The sequence below is a fragment of the Hesperophylax consimilis genome, chromosome 7 (genome assembly GCF_061612785.1).
Source record: "Hesperophylax consimilis isolate HC1 chromosome 7, BYU_Hcon_1.0, whole genome shotgun sequence".
In the NCBI taxonomy this organism is placed as follows: domain Eukaryota; kingdom Metazoa; phylum Arthropoda; class Insecta; order Trichoptera; family Limnephilidae; genus Hesperophylax; species Hesperophylax consimilis.
In genome coordinates, this window is record NC_142842.1 from 1,787,922 (window position 1) to 1,801,973 (window position 14,052).

The following is a 14,052-nucleotide window of genomic DNA, read 5'->3' on the forward strand; positions in this document are numbered from 1 at the left end:
GCTTTACCGGGCTTTTGTATTTTAAGCGGTTACCATGGCGACTGTAGGTTAGACACCATAGCCGTTTAAAATTTGGTTTCTATTTTGTAGCTGCAGCAGTACAAAATAATATTCCAATAGACTACAAAGGGTGTTGCCAACGTAATAATTATTTGAAATGGTTTAAATTTAAATCCATAGAACAAAAGTTTGAAACGACTGACACATGAAAAATTGACGTAAATATTATTGTCATCGTTCCCATTGCAATTTCAATATCGAAATGGATTGCGTTGGTAAGTTAATATTTTGTTGAATACCCGTTTATTTAATTGACGCATTTATGTTGCCAAAAAATCCCTCTTTGTGTTGTTATTTTCATGTTTTAATTCGCATGGTTTTATCCATTCCTCAGAGACGGACAAAGGAGATTCCTCCGAGAATTGTGATCCGAATTCCACTCCTGTTAACGATAAGCCAGCTGCCAAACCCGTAGAGACTAGTGTCGAATGCGAAAATGTTAAACCAAAAGTTGATTATCACCAGCCTGTCCTGCCGGAAGACGTTCCTATGAAAAACCTGCGACAACCACCACCAGAGGAAATGATAGAATTCAAAGTTATATTCAATAAAAGTAAGCACGATATTACCTTCGGCTGGGATCAAACTGTGAGGGAGTTGAAACTGCATCTGGAGCTGATCATTGGCGTGGTGCAAAATGCCCAGAAGATACTCATAAAAGGAATGGCCAAAGATGACAATACGCTAAGGGAATCCGGCCTGGTAAAGGGGGGAAAAGTGATGGTTATTGGCTCTAAGATGAATGATATTTTATCCGTCACAAACTGTAAACAGGTAACATCCTCCTAACATTACACTGTCACTCCAAGTTTACCCTCAGTAATAACAAAGAACATCATTACCTTCATTGCATAAGAACCAAACAAGCATGGTCATGTAAGCTTTCTATAAATAAACAAATGACATTTTGCTGAGTCATTGTTAAAAAATATTTTTACTTAAAAAGTTTCTCGATCTCTTCCAGCAAATTAATAAAATTACTGAGGTATACAAATAGCAAAATCTAATACAAATATATCTGTTTATGATATAAACGAATATAGGAACGAAATAGTATAAAACAAAGTCGCTATCCGCTTCTGTCTGTGCGCTTAGTTCTTCTAAACTGATTTGTTTTTGATAGGGTTTCTACTATCATTTAGAGAATTTCTTCGGGAAGGTTTACATATATAATATATGTATATTATATTAATAAAAAGCAGAGAAAATTCGATGATTTGTAATCAAGTCGTAAAAATAATATTTTCAGGTTCAATATTCACAACCTCAAAACTTTCCTCCAAACCATTCACAGCCCCAAGAAACGCTAGTATATAAAATTACTATCCATTTCGATTTTATGTTTCAGCAATGTCTAATTGAAGAAAAGACAGCAGGATCTTCAAGTTCTAAAGAACCTTTAAGTGACCAGAAGATTCATAAGAAAATACTGGACAAGGGAGTGCCACCAGATGTTATGCCTGGAACCAAGGGATCCAAGGTAAACTTATCTACACAATATATGGCTCGACTAGGAATATCACCATTGGGTGTTTTATATGTACCCCGTAGAACTTATGAGAAATACATCATAAGCCACTGCGTGTTCATTATAGGTGTAAGTTAAGTGTACAATCATAATGTTATATTTCTCATTAGTCAGAAGTATACTGGAATGTTCTTCGCTGATTTGGAACCCACAGTATAAACTATTCATCGATAGTATAGAATGTATTCAAAACCAATTTATAAAATATCCTAACATCAAATTCAACTACGACTTTCAATGTACATTTCAATCTTTGTAACAAAAGCGAACAGCAGCTGATTTTACATTTCTATATAGATTTTTAAACCATAACATTGACTGTACCAAACTTATGTCCCAAATTAATTGTGACATACCTTTGAGACATACCTTTGAGACATACCTTTGAGACATACCTTTGAGACATACCTTTGAGACATACCCGCCGCCATACAGCACTATTCTACAAGAAAGCAGCAGCAAATTTGCCAATCAACGCGCTCTTCATACCTTCCATAATATTTGCCTAAACTCTATCCACATTTTTTCAAGTTATGATATAAACTGTTTAATGCGTATAGATATCACTTCACTTCTATAAATCACCACTTCTCACACTTAAACACATACTCATGTACTATACACGTCACCCAGTAATTAACTCAATGTACATACCACAAATAAGACATTACAAGGAAACATATCTTATATACCTGATAAAAGAAGTATTTAATGTGTTTAAATTGTTTCACCGCTGTAACGTGTTTATACAGGGTGGCGCATAACTACTGTTATGGTTTAAACGTTTAATAGCTTTTTTATTTAATGGTTAATTATTATAATCATTTTTTCGTTATACAGTATATTAATGGGGAATATTTTTGGCTTAAGTGTGAAAAATTATATCCCGCAAGTGGTGGCAATTTTCGGCTTCACACATTCGTGCTCTTTCCAGTACATTTTGCATAACTTTTCGTAAAATTTCCGGTGTTATGGCTTGAATTTCATTGCGAATATTTTGTTTTAGCTGTGATATGGTCGCTGGCTTATTTATGTATACCCTTTCATTCAAATAACCCCAAAGAAAACAGTCTGGTGCTGTTAAATTCGGTGAATGTGGGGCCAATTGAAATCGCTTCTGCGTGAAATAATGCGTTCGCCAAAGAGGTCCCGTAACAGAGCCATTGTGTCCCTTGCAGTGTGGGCTGTGGCTCCATCTTGTTGAAACCACAACTGTGGATGGTTTTCTACAGCTAGATTTAAAAAAATTACCAGCATCGTTCGAAATTCAGCACCATTAACCGTAACTGAGGCGCCATGTGCATTTTCAAAGAAATATGGACCAATGATCCTTTCAGATGATACACCACACCAAAAAGTACACTTAAGTGGGTATAATTATTGCTGATGAACTGTTTTTGGATTCTCCGTAGTCCATATCCTGCAATTTTGCTTGTTTACAAAACCATACAATTGGAAATGGGCTTCATCGCTCATTATCAAATTGTTAATGAAATCGCGATTTTCTTCTGCTTTTTGTCGGAATGAAATGGCATAATCAAGCCGTTGTTGGTAGTCTATCGGCTTCAATTCTTGCACAAGCTGAACCTTATACGGGAACATGTGCAATGTGGCCAAAATCCTCTGAACGGACCTCCGCGATAGCCCCAGTTGCGCCAAATGTCTTCTTGTTGATGTTTCTGGACTGTCCTGCACACTATCCACAACATGTTGGATATTTTCTTCTGTGTGGACCGTACATGGCCTTCGGTACATGAAAGGTGTCTTACTGTACCATGTTGTCGAAAATTTGCAACCAGGCAGTTTATTGTTGGTGCTGAAGGTCCAGTACGCACATTAAAAAAACGACGATAAGCACGCTGCGTCAAAAAAATTGACCGTTGATTTTCATAATAAAATTCAACAATTGTTGGTCGCTGTTCTGTTGTGTAGTGTTCCATTTCGAATTCCCCAAGCTTTCTTCACAAAATTTAGAAATAAAAATAAAAAATATAAATAAATTTAAAAAGTTATTTAAACCATAACGGTAGTTATGCGCCACCCTGTATTTATATAATATAAATAAATAAATTATAATATAACTAATAGTCAGCATTCGGATATTCTTTTATTGGACACTGTGAAAGGATATGTGTTAGAAAGAATGTACTTTATTCAATTTATGTGGGTGTTTGGTTGGAAACATTTGAAACTTTTGATAGAATAGAATAGATAGATTTTTACAATTTGGGAGACGGGTAATAGTACCGCCGCCCCGGGAACCATTCATTGGATAACCAACACCCCTGCCATAGTTCACCCCAAGTAGTTCGCTATGTTTGGTGACTTAGCAGGAGTTTCCGGTTTCATGGGGTGAGGTTTGTGTAGGTCTTAGCGGTGAATACGTTTGCCCACCGGACTCTCTCGACCCATCGCCTTGCCCCGCAGTGGGAGGATGGATTCATCGCCACTCTTGGACACATTGACCCCCCGATTCCCACCCACTCCTCATACCTTTTACCTTCTCAGAACTTTCTCTCCTACCTTTCGTTAAAAAACTTTCCACCCAACATCCCCAAATACGACATAGACCCTTAGGCAAATTATTTTCCTCGGGGCCTCCGGTGTAGAGCTAATGTACAAAAAAAAATTAAGATTAAATAGATAAGAATGCAAGATGTTAGAAGAAGAGAATAATTTTGGAAAATTTAGCACTATAAACATTATTCGTCGATGAGTCACAACGGCCCTCTGCTGATGTCAGCCACAAGTATGGTTTTAAGCGCACAATATACAAGCACTGGATTAATTAACCTTGGCGACGTGTGTGATTTGTAGGAGCCACTGCCTCCGGTCCCACTGAGCGGGATGCTGAACAAGCACGGGGGGAAGGTGCGACTGACCTTCAAGCTGGAGTCGGATCAGCTGTGGCTCGGTACTAAGGAGCGAACAGAGAAACTCAGCCTCACTTCCATCAAGGGTTTGTTTAAATTTCATTCAATCTTTTATTAATTAAATTTCAGTCAGATTTTGATGTACAAAATAACTTATTTTTTTACAGGAATAACATCTGAACCAATAAAAGAACACGAAGAATATCACATTATGGTAAGTAAATGATATTATTTACAGATTGTAAACCCGATTACGAACCAACAATGATCGATCCGGTTATTTTTTTAAAAAAGGTGAGTGCCGGTGTGACCTTAGATGTATAAATTTATAGATCAGGCGTCTTAAATCAATCTCTATTTTACAATTTTCCCATGTGGAAAAGTAGCCAATCAAAAAGTGGGTACTCTCGACCCGATAACTTCGTTAGTGGGTCGTGGCTGACCAGGATCATGTAAATGATCTATCGTTCCAACTCTAATACACACATGGCAGAAATTAAAAACTTTTTTGAAGACATATTTAAACTTCAGCAATACATATTATGTACGAGGGTAATTTTAAAAGTTTCCCGCCTCGTCGTAGAAAAATATTTCTATCGCTGTCCGATGGATGGCCTTGACATATGTAAACCGTAAAAATCTCAAGTCATTCTGATCTGTCTATAGCACTTTTCCAAAGTTGTCAGCTGGCATTGTCTGTCAACAATGGAGGAAATTGAGTATCACTCAGTGATAAAATTCCTTCATTTGAAAGAGAGAAGACTCGGGAAATAAAAGATAATAGTTTGACTTTGTATCGGTGAAGCCTTCCCTTCATTTACAACAGTCAAACATTGGGTGGCCGAGTACAAACTGGTTGTTTAAGCATTTTAAACTGACGAAATGGTCGATTTAGTGCATCAAACTGTGATAGATAATCGTCGATTGACTGTTAAAGATATTGGTGAGGCTTGTGGGATATCATCTGAACGGGTGCACAAGATTTTACACCAACATTGGGATATACGAAAATTGTCCACGCACTGGGTGCCGCGCTTGTTGACGATCGACCAAAAGCGCATACGGACGGACATGTCGTGCGAGTGTCTTAGCCTGTATCAAAAAATCTAGCGGAATTTGGTCCAGCGTCGGACCAAATGTATCGAGTTGTAGGGAGACTACGTCGAGAAGAAAAATTTGTTTTGCTTCGAGATATGTAATTTTCTTAAAAAGGCCGGAAAATTTTCAAATGGTTCTCGTATTTCCAAACAGAAAGCTGTCCCAAATAACCCATGGAATAGTAATTGATTGCTTGACGCTCTTTGCTGTTTCCATGTTATGTATTTAATATGCAATTGTGTTCCCAGGGTATTCAGCTCGGCCCCACGGAGGCCTCCAGGTACTGGGTGTACTGGGTGCCCGCCCAGTACATTGAGGCCATCAAAGACGCTGTCCTGGGCAAGTGGCAACTGTTTTAGGCACTGCCTCGCTACCCGGTCCGTGTATAATCAAAACTAATCTATCCATTCAGTTGGTCAACATACAAGCAAGGAATCTCCACTGTATTTAAGGTTGATGGTCTTTGATAATGAGGTTTCTACTTTGGTAAATTATTCTTCACAGCCAGTCTGATACTGGCAACTGAAGTATTGCATAAAGGGTAAAGGTGTATTGAGTCTGTCTGACTGTCTTTTGATTAAAAATGTTCCAAATTTTGTAATGTACTTCATTACACTTAGTTTGGTGAGAGTTTTATTATTTAAACTCCTTTGTTTACTTGGGGGATAAATCAATACAATGGCAACATACAATAATAATAATAACATGCATGTCGACTACAAGTTTAGCCACTAAATGTTTAGAGTAATGATTAATCCGACGGGTCTATTTTATAATAGACCCATTTTTGTTTTCGTCAGTCAATTAACTATTTGTGCTATTTTTAACTGTAATTTAGGCAAGTACTTTAGTGTAAGTTTTCATTTTCTTATGTGTATTAATTACATGTTGTACTGTGTAATTTTATTTATTCTGCGTCACAATTGACTCGCATTTATTTAATTATTAATTTCATTATTTTTGTGAGAATTTGCTCATCTACTGAATTTTAGTTGGAAAATTGCCTCAAAAATGTAGTTTTCATTGTCTGTGTTGCCATCGCATTGGTTTTTGAAAATATCGTCTATCTAGTATAAAACTGTCCTAAACGACATGTTTTGATTTTTTCACATTCGGGTTCTGTAAGATTTAAATATTAAACAATATTTTTGGGTTATATCAATAATGTAAATTATTCTTAAACGACAAACCGAGTAATAATGTAAATGTATCACGGTTTTATATTCAATTAGGTTTTTTTAATGTAAAACTATCCTTTGTAGGTATTTGGTACAGTTTTACATTCATAATTATTTTCCGGTTTTCGCTCAACCATGGACACCTATTTCTTTTATTTTTAAGTTATAGTTGATGTAAAACAACCCCAAATGTCGGTTAGTATTATGTTACACTAAAGAATGACTGGTTTCTGTTTCAGCCTAAGAAAGTGACCGGTCATAAATGCCACTTTTAAAAAAAATACTGATAACGTAAACTTACAAAATATTTAGACATGTAAAATGATACATTATAAGAAAAAATCTTTAATTACTTATAACCTCTCCCTCTAGTCACACTTTTAGGTGTGTCGTTTAGGACAGTTTTACACTAGATAGACGATATGTAGTGATCTCTGGATAGTCAAAAGGTATCTTTTATTTTAAGCGCACAATATTCTCGAATATTGTCTACTAAATACTGAACTGAGAAGCTTGTTATAATGCGTGTTCAAACGTGTCCTTTATTTTTATTAGAAAATAATAAGTGAATGTATTTCATTTCTGTTAAAGAAATAAAGATTTTATTTAGTTGCTGAAGAAAGTGAAATCTGCGCCAAAACAAAAACTAAACTCCCAACCTGCGTTATAACTAGCTATGTATTTAGTGTTATGTTATTATATCCCGTCGTGTTAGAAACTATAACATCACTTTTGAACACCTATATACATATGTATGTGGGTATTAAAGATCTGCCAAAAACATGAATCAAATAATTATCATTCTTTAAGAATAATATTATCTTCATTAGTCGCGTGTTTGTGTGATAAACAGAAATTTATTCATATATATGTATTCAACTTTCTTTAATGTACATAATAAAATTTTGAAATAATGTTTCTTTCTTTCATTTTGTCTCAGAAGATTAACCCTTTCATACTCCCCACAACTCGAATATATTTTATTTGATCTTAACAATTTAAAATATATATTACACCATGGATACAGCTATGTCACCAAAACATATCGCAAATTAAAAATTTTTAGCCTAAGAACTTTTCTCCAAGGAAGGGATCCAAATATCATCTGAGTATCTGTTACTCGACGATTCAAGTATCTTGGTGACTGCCATCGTACATCGTTACGTAAACAGACACATGTTGCCGATATATTGTAAACTCGACCAGTCGGGTTAGTTTGTCGCCGCTCATGTCGTTGAAACTTTAAACATTGCGATTGTTTTTATTTACAAGTGATTGTATCAAACATTTTACAATAATGTATATGCTTTAGATCAATGCTACGAACAAAGAATGACAGCTAAAGCATGTCGGGTACTACTCTAGTACATAGTACCAAGCGCTATGGTGGTACAGTACCTAGGCCGTCCTAGAACCTACTGGACACTTCTGCCGTTGCCTAGAGGTACCGAGTGCTGAGGTACTTTACTACCTCCTTGAGACGTGAGTACAACATCAGTCAGATACTTGCTTACCTAATATCTTTGCAGTATCCATAGTGAAAAAAATCCAGTTAAGATTTTGATATCTCACAATAATTATACACTTGGTAAATATTTTAACTGGATTAAATTTCGAATGAATCGCTCGGTTACAATAAAACAAGATATTTTCATAAAATTTTATTCAAACCATTTCTAATTGCTTAAATTACAACAGTAAGAATAACTTCACACAAATAAATAAATTTATCTCATCTTTAAATAATACAAACTAATCAGGCACACAATTAAAATGTTTATTTTTGGCAAGACGAGATTCTAATAGAATAATGAAAAAGTATATTATTTGAACTAACACTTTTGGCATAAGATTTTGATAACAGTCAAATTTATGATAATATAATTATATATTGGAAGAATCGAACAATATAAACAGAGTTATGTATAGCGAAATAAATTATATTTTCTTGATTCTCGAGATGTTTACATAAAAACAACAATAAATCGATCTTAAATTTTATTTTTGTTATTTGTTTTTGGGGTGTTATGCCGTGTTGCGCTAACTCCTTCTTTAGTTAACGTTTCGGACAATGTTACAGTGTCCATCGTCAGGGCACGTTGTCCGAAACGTTGGCTAAAGAAGGAGTTAGCGCGACACGGCATAACACCCCAAAAACAAATAACAAAAATACTTTTGACCGTGAAAATCTTACATTAAATTTGATTGCATAGTCAATAATAATTGTAATAGGGATCTTATTTTGTAAATTCAAACATGGTTTTTTTCTCTCAAGTATTGCAATGAAATACGATGACATGCTCATTAAAAAAGAAGTTTTTCTAAAAAAAGAAGAAAATATAGATTGTAAAAATTGCAGCATGCAAATATACATTTTGGATTCTCTTAGAAGAAATTGATCATGAGCAAAGTGCTTTAGTGCGATATGTACTTACTATAACAATAATTGGTGTTACAATTATTACATATTTCAATAGAAGATTTTTTGACTAGTATAAAAATGACAGAAGTGTTTGTTGTAAATAACAATAATTAATAATTGTATAAAAATGGCAGTGTACCTTTTCAAGGTTTTGGGGCAAAATGCGAAACTTCCCGAATTAGAATAATTCTTTGTTTTATTAAATAGGCACGGACATAAATTAATAACAATGAAAATGAAACATCTCTGTAGCAATAAAATATTTAAATAGAAAAATGAGCATATATTTTTGACACAATAATTTATTCTAAACCTACGTTTTGGTAAATTTTCACAATATTTTAATAAAGATCTCCAACATCTTTACCTAAAAATAAAATTTAAAAAAAAAACCTTAGTAGTTTACAAAAACATCAGAAAATGAGATTCTTCATATTATAATGTTTATTTCAAGCTAAACATCCGTTAGAATATTTCTAATGAGAGTTAGTCTAAAATAAACATTTTTATATAATATCTTTCTTTAAATTTATTTTATTATAAAATATATACATTTGTATTTTGACTTTTTGGTGACTAAAGAGAAAATGGCATTTGTACACTGAAATGTGTATAAATATAAAAAATAACTTAACAGTATGGATGAAAGATAAATGGTTGTTCAAACAAATGAACAGCTGTACAACTAATTATTATCTACAAATAAAATATGTACAAAATGTTGTACATAACATACATGTTGTTAGAAAAGGTAAAATGTTGCTAGCCGTACTCAGATTGGATTGTGAGAGAGAACTGGCCGGAGGGTATTCTTGTAGCGTGGTACCAAATTCTGGTATCCAACAGAACTAGAAAACAACAAATAGCATTGTTATTATGACTTGGAAACATTGTGGCAGACTTGCAAAGAATGCAAGGGAAATATACACAAAATGGGGGCACGGTTAGTATGCACTTTTAATAGAAAAACAACTGTATCAGTTAGATAACAATGAGACGTAAGTATTTCAGTTTCCAGAAATGCAAAATAATGCATTTTAGTAGCTGTTTCACAGAAAAACAGATAATTTGACATCTTTAATAAAGACATAAAAATGTTTATTTTTTATTTATTTGTTTATTAAACCTAAACTGACAACCTAAGAATTTATTTAGATATGAATAAGAGAAGATAAAACTAACCTTAAAACTTTGACATCAGTAACAATGGCCGCCAAGTAACAATCGGTTTTATTTTTAATGAAATAACTATTAAAATGCATTTTTTTCCATCTCAGGAAACTGAATTACTTACTCCTCATTATTATTTAACTACTAGAAATATTATTAAATTAAAATAAAACACTTTGTTTAAAAACCACGAATTATTGTAAATTTTAGCGAAACCGGTCAGTCTTAATAAAATTTACAATAATTTGTGGTTTTTAAACAAAGTGTTTTATTTTTATTTAATAATATGTCAAACCACAAAGTGACTGCTTTTTACCAAAATACTAGAAATATATTAAAAATAAAATGTGCGTACTAAGCATGTACCTATTTTCTGTATATTTACCGAATGTAATTTGTGCAACTGTTCTAGTAACTTCTGAGCCATTGGAAACAACAGAAAGTGACTTTCAAACAATACTGTAGCTTCTGTAAACATACAGATACGCTGGACATCCTTAATTCGCACAAATTATTTAAAAAACACTTCAAATCTGTTCAATTACAATAAGGAGCACTCAGTCTCTGGACAAGCAAAATAATGCATTCTAATAGCTATTTGGTTAAAATTAAAATTCACAAATTAGTTGTCTTTACTTGGTGGTGGCCATCTTGGATGTTTTTTTTATAATTTGTGTGATATTAAAGATGAACAGCGTTTCTGGATATTTAAAATTAAATTTAAACAAGGCAACCTCAAAAAATAGATAAGCTACTCAAAAATAACATAAATATTCTCTTACCTGCATCTCCTGGTTCCACATAGAACTGGAAGGGTTTGCAGCGACTATCACACTCGGGAGTGGGGGCGAGGCTCCAAGTTTTATTCCCCTTCACCTGCCCTTGCCACATAAGTCTGGTAATATAATCAAGCTGAAAATAAACAAACAATATAAATAATTTATTTCATTAGACAGAGATTTTTAAACAACTTCAAAGAGGGCTTTGAGTGTGTTGAAGACAGTGCAAAGTTTAAGGCAATTTTTAACAACATAATTACGATAGTGTCATGTTACTAAATAAGGCTGGTAGACAGTAAATTGTCTCAGTCAACTGAAGTTAGAACAACAGTATCCACCAAACATACCGACTGTCAGCATATACACGAAAGACTTTAACCGGTGATTCTTGACCATATTTGAAGTTAAAACATACATGTCATTTTGTTGTCTGATGATATATTTATTCAATTAAAAACAAGAACAAGAACTACAAGCCGCCACCACTGATCATACTGTTAATCGCAACGGAGCTATACAATATGTAGATGCGCTAGGTTGTTCCCAGTGGCGACGTGTGATGAAAAATTATATTTTATTTATATCATCGGACAGCAAATGACATGTACATTTTTACTGCAAATATGCTCAGGAATATCTGGTTAAAGTCTTTCGGGTACATTCTAATACACCCTGTATATGCAAGAAGAGAATAAAAAAGTTACACTCTTGTTGAATTATTGATGAAACATTTTAAAGCTGTCATTGTTTGACCTTTAAATTTGATTTGAGTTTTGTAAAACTTTTACAAAGTATTGATCTAACAAAGTTATTTTAATTTACAGGACACGGGGCAAAACACATTTATGGTCTATAAATTTGGATGCTTAAGAAAACTAAAACTACATGTAATACGAATTTTGATGTAAATGAATATATTTATTTATGTATAGAATATATTGATGAAAATGAATATATTGATGAAAGTGAATATATTGATGTAAATGAATATATTGATGAAAATGAATATATTAATGTTAATGAATATATTGATGTAAATGAACATATTTAAATAATCGGTAGTACTTACGTGCATAACAGCACCTTGCTCATATCCAAAGAACACATTTTCTGAATTTGGCAGCTCTGAATCTTCAGGTAAGAACTCGGGATATGAGTAATATTGTCTTATCGTGGCTAAAACCTCCGGATGGCAATTACCCCTGAAAAAAACAAGTCATAAATAATGAATATTCAATTAACTGCAAAATTATTTTAAATGAAATAAATATAGAATACGACGTACCATCCGACGTACCAAGGATCCTCTCCCTCATCATTCCTCGCCCTCTCTTGTGTCATTGCGAATACTTCGCGCAGTGAGAAGAGATTGGACTTGAAATGCAGGAACTGGCATCCTTCTTCCACGCTCTCGTAGGCTCCCGACGTGTGTTCGTACAGATGCTTGAACATGTCGTAGTCAAATGTATGCATTGCCTTCCAATGGCTCACGGCACCCTTCACTATTATTGGCTTTGACGAATAAGCGTACTTCTGAAATAAGAGAAACAAAGTTCATACTATAATATACAGAAATTTTGCATTTAATTTTGTTTTTTTTTACTATTTAAAAATAAAAAACAATTTAAAAATTAAATCGACTAAACAATATTGGTTAAAACCATTTCCCTAACCGACGCACTTTTAATAGGCACAGATAGTACACTTTGTTGCAACTTAAGGTAAATATTCGGGAATATTTACCGTTGTTTCTTGCAGTAATTGTTGAAACAAAGTGTAATTTCCATAATCTGTGCCTAAAAGTCCGGCGGCTAGGGAAATAATTATCCAATAGTATGGTGATCAAATTGATTAAAAACAATCGTACCTTGAATTCATCTTTAGTGGCATTGTAAAGGATTATTGGCTTCGTAACTCCTTCACAAAATGAGCAATCTGAGATTGGCCTGGTCGCTTCCCAAACTAAGTAGTTATTCGGTAAAAAACATCGTATACCGAGGATGTAACTTATGATTATGTTTAACGTATGTGTGCTTGCCAATAAGCAAACCAGTAAACTGATAAAAATAGCACCAAATATTCTAAACCTAGAATATTTATGTTTGTCATGGGGTCCTTTCACATATTTCGGAATACACTCATAACACCGCCTTAGATCGTTCGTTTTCAGACCGGAATTGATCATATGTTGATTGAGGTGGATCAATTTATCTCTCACCACTTCGATGTTTAATAATTTATCACTCATTTTAACGTTTTCATTCACACTGACATTAATTCACGCCCGACCCGTTGACGTATCGTTTGACAACTGATATCCATAGAGAAACTCCAAAACAAAAACATCGCTTGACGTTTATCATAGAGAATAAGAATTGAACATATTCTATGGTTCTGAAATGAAACTGTCAAAATAATAGAGTAGAGTAGGGCGATAGAAATACAAAATATGTTAATTTCTTGAAGAAATAAAAGGGTCAAATTGGATAGAAAAACAGATTTCAAAATACAATTAATTTTATATATATATCTATCTATTTGAAATTTATATTTAATCGACTTCGTGAAACGTCCTATTCGAGTAATATGATTTCGACATTTTTTTTATGTGACTCCTTAAGAAAGCGCCCCTGTCTGAATAATAAAGAGGCAGCGGAACTATGTCTCCACCCGGTAGGGCAGAGTTGTGAGGCGTGTGATATGCATGACTTAATATGAGTTTGTTTACATAAATGTATTTTTAAGTCCATGGAATAAAGAAAACCATAAAAAGTGCATTGAGGTTGAATTTTGTGATCCAAACATTTGCTTAATCGAAGCTTAAATTTTCAATATAAAACTATGTTGACACAATTCAAATGGGATGGAGATCTACAATGTCATTACATTCAAATTCATATGGAAGGCGCGACTAGTGTTTTCTTTATTTTACGGCTGTCATATT

General features: G+C 33.8%; 2 protein-coding genes across 2 annotated transcripts; one reads left to right on the forward strand and one right to left on the reverse strand.

The window, feature by feature from the left end:
- Positions 1-161: 161 nt before the first annotated feature.
- LOC149422125 (ubiquitin domain-containing protein UBFD1-like) lies at positions 162-7,639 on the forward strand. Its single transcript, XM_089633613.1, has 6 exons — positions 162-275; positions 395-834; positions 1,409-1,540; positions 4,406-4,547; positions 4,629-4,675; positions 5,808-7,639. The coding sequence occupies exons 1-6, from the start codon at positions 263-265 to the stop codon at positions 5,916-5,918; spliced, it is 885 nt and encodes a 294-aa protein (XP_089489739.1). The 5' UTR covers positions 162-262; the 3' UTR covers positions 5,919-7,639.
- An 800-nt stretch (positions 7,640-8,439) lies between these two features.
- Positions 8,440-13,407, reverse strand: LOC149422126 (uncharacterized). Its single transcript, XM_089633615.1, has 5 exons — positions 12,976-13,407; positions 12,394-12,641; positions 12,178-12,310; positions 11,112-11,241; positions 8,440-10,007 (listed from the first exon to the last, which is right to left on the reverse strand). Exons 1-5 carry the CDS (start codon positions 13,354-13,356, stop codon positions 9,922-9,924), a joined length of 978 nt encoding a protein of 325 aa, XP_089489741.1. The 5' UTR covers positions 13,357-13,407; the 3' UTR covers positions 8,440-9,921.
- Between the last annotated feature and the right edge of the window lie 645 nt (positions 13,408-14,052).

Excerpts from the sequence above, each read along its gene's own strand:
- LOC149422125 (XM_089633613.1), top strand. Across the intron at positions 4,548-4,628 it reads CAGCCTCACTTCCATCAAGG|GAATAACATCTGAACCAATA; the intron begins GTTTGTTTAAAT and ends ATTTTTTTACAG. Across the intron at positions 4,676-5,807 it reads ACGAAGAATATCACATTATG|GGTATTCAGCTCGGCCCCAC; the intron begins GTAAGTAAATGA and ends TTGTGTTCCCAG.
- LOC149422126 (XM_089633615.1), bottom strand. The coding sequence starts at position 13,356 with ATGAGTGATAAATTATTAAACATCGAAGTGGTGAGAGATAAATTGATC. Across the intron at positions 12,642-12,975 it reads CCACTAAAGATGAATTCAAG|AAGTACGCTTATTCGTCAAA; the intron begins GTACGATTGTTT and ends CTCTTATTTCAG. Across the intron at positions 12,311-12,393 it reads GATCCTTGGTACGTCGGATG|GGGTAATTGCCATCCGGAGG; the intron begins GTACGTCGTATT and ends TGTTTTTTTCAG.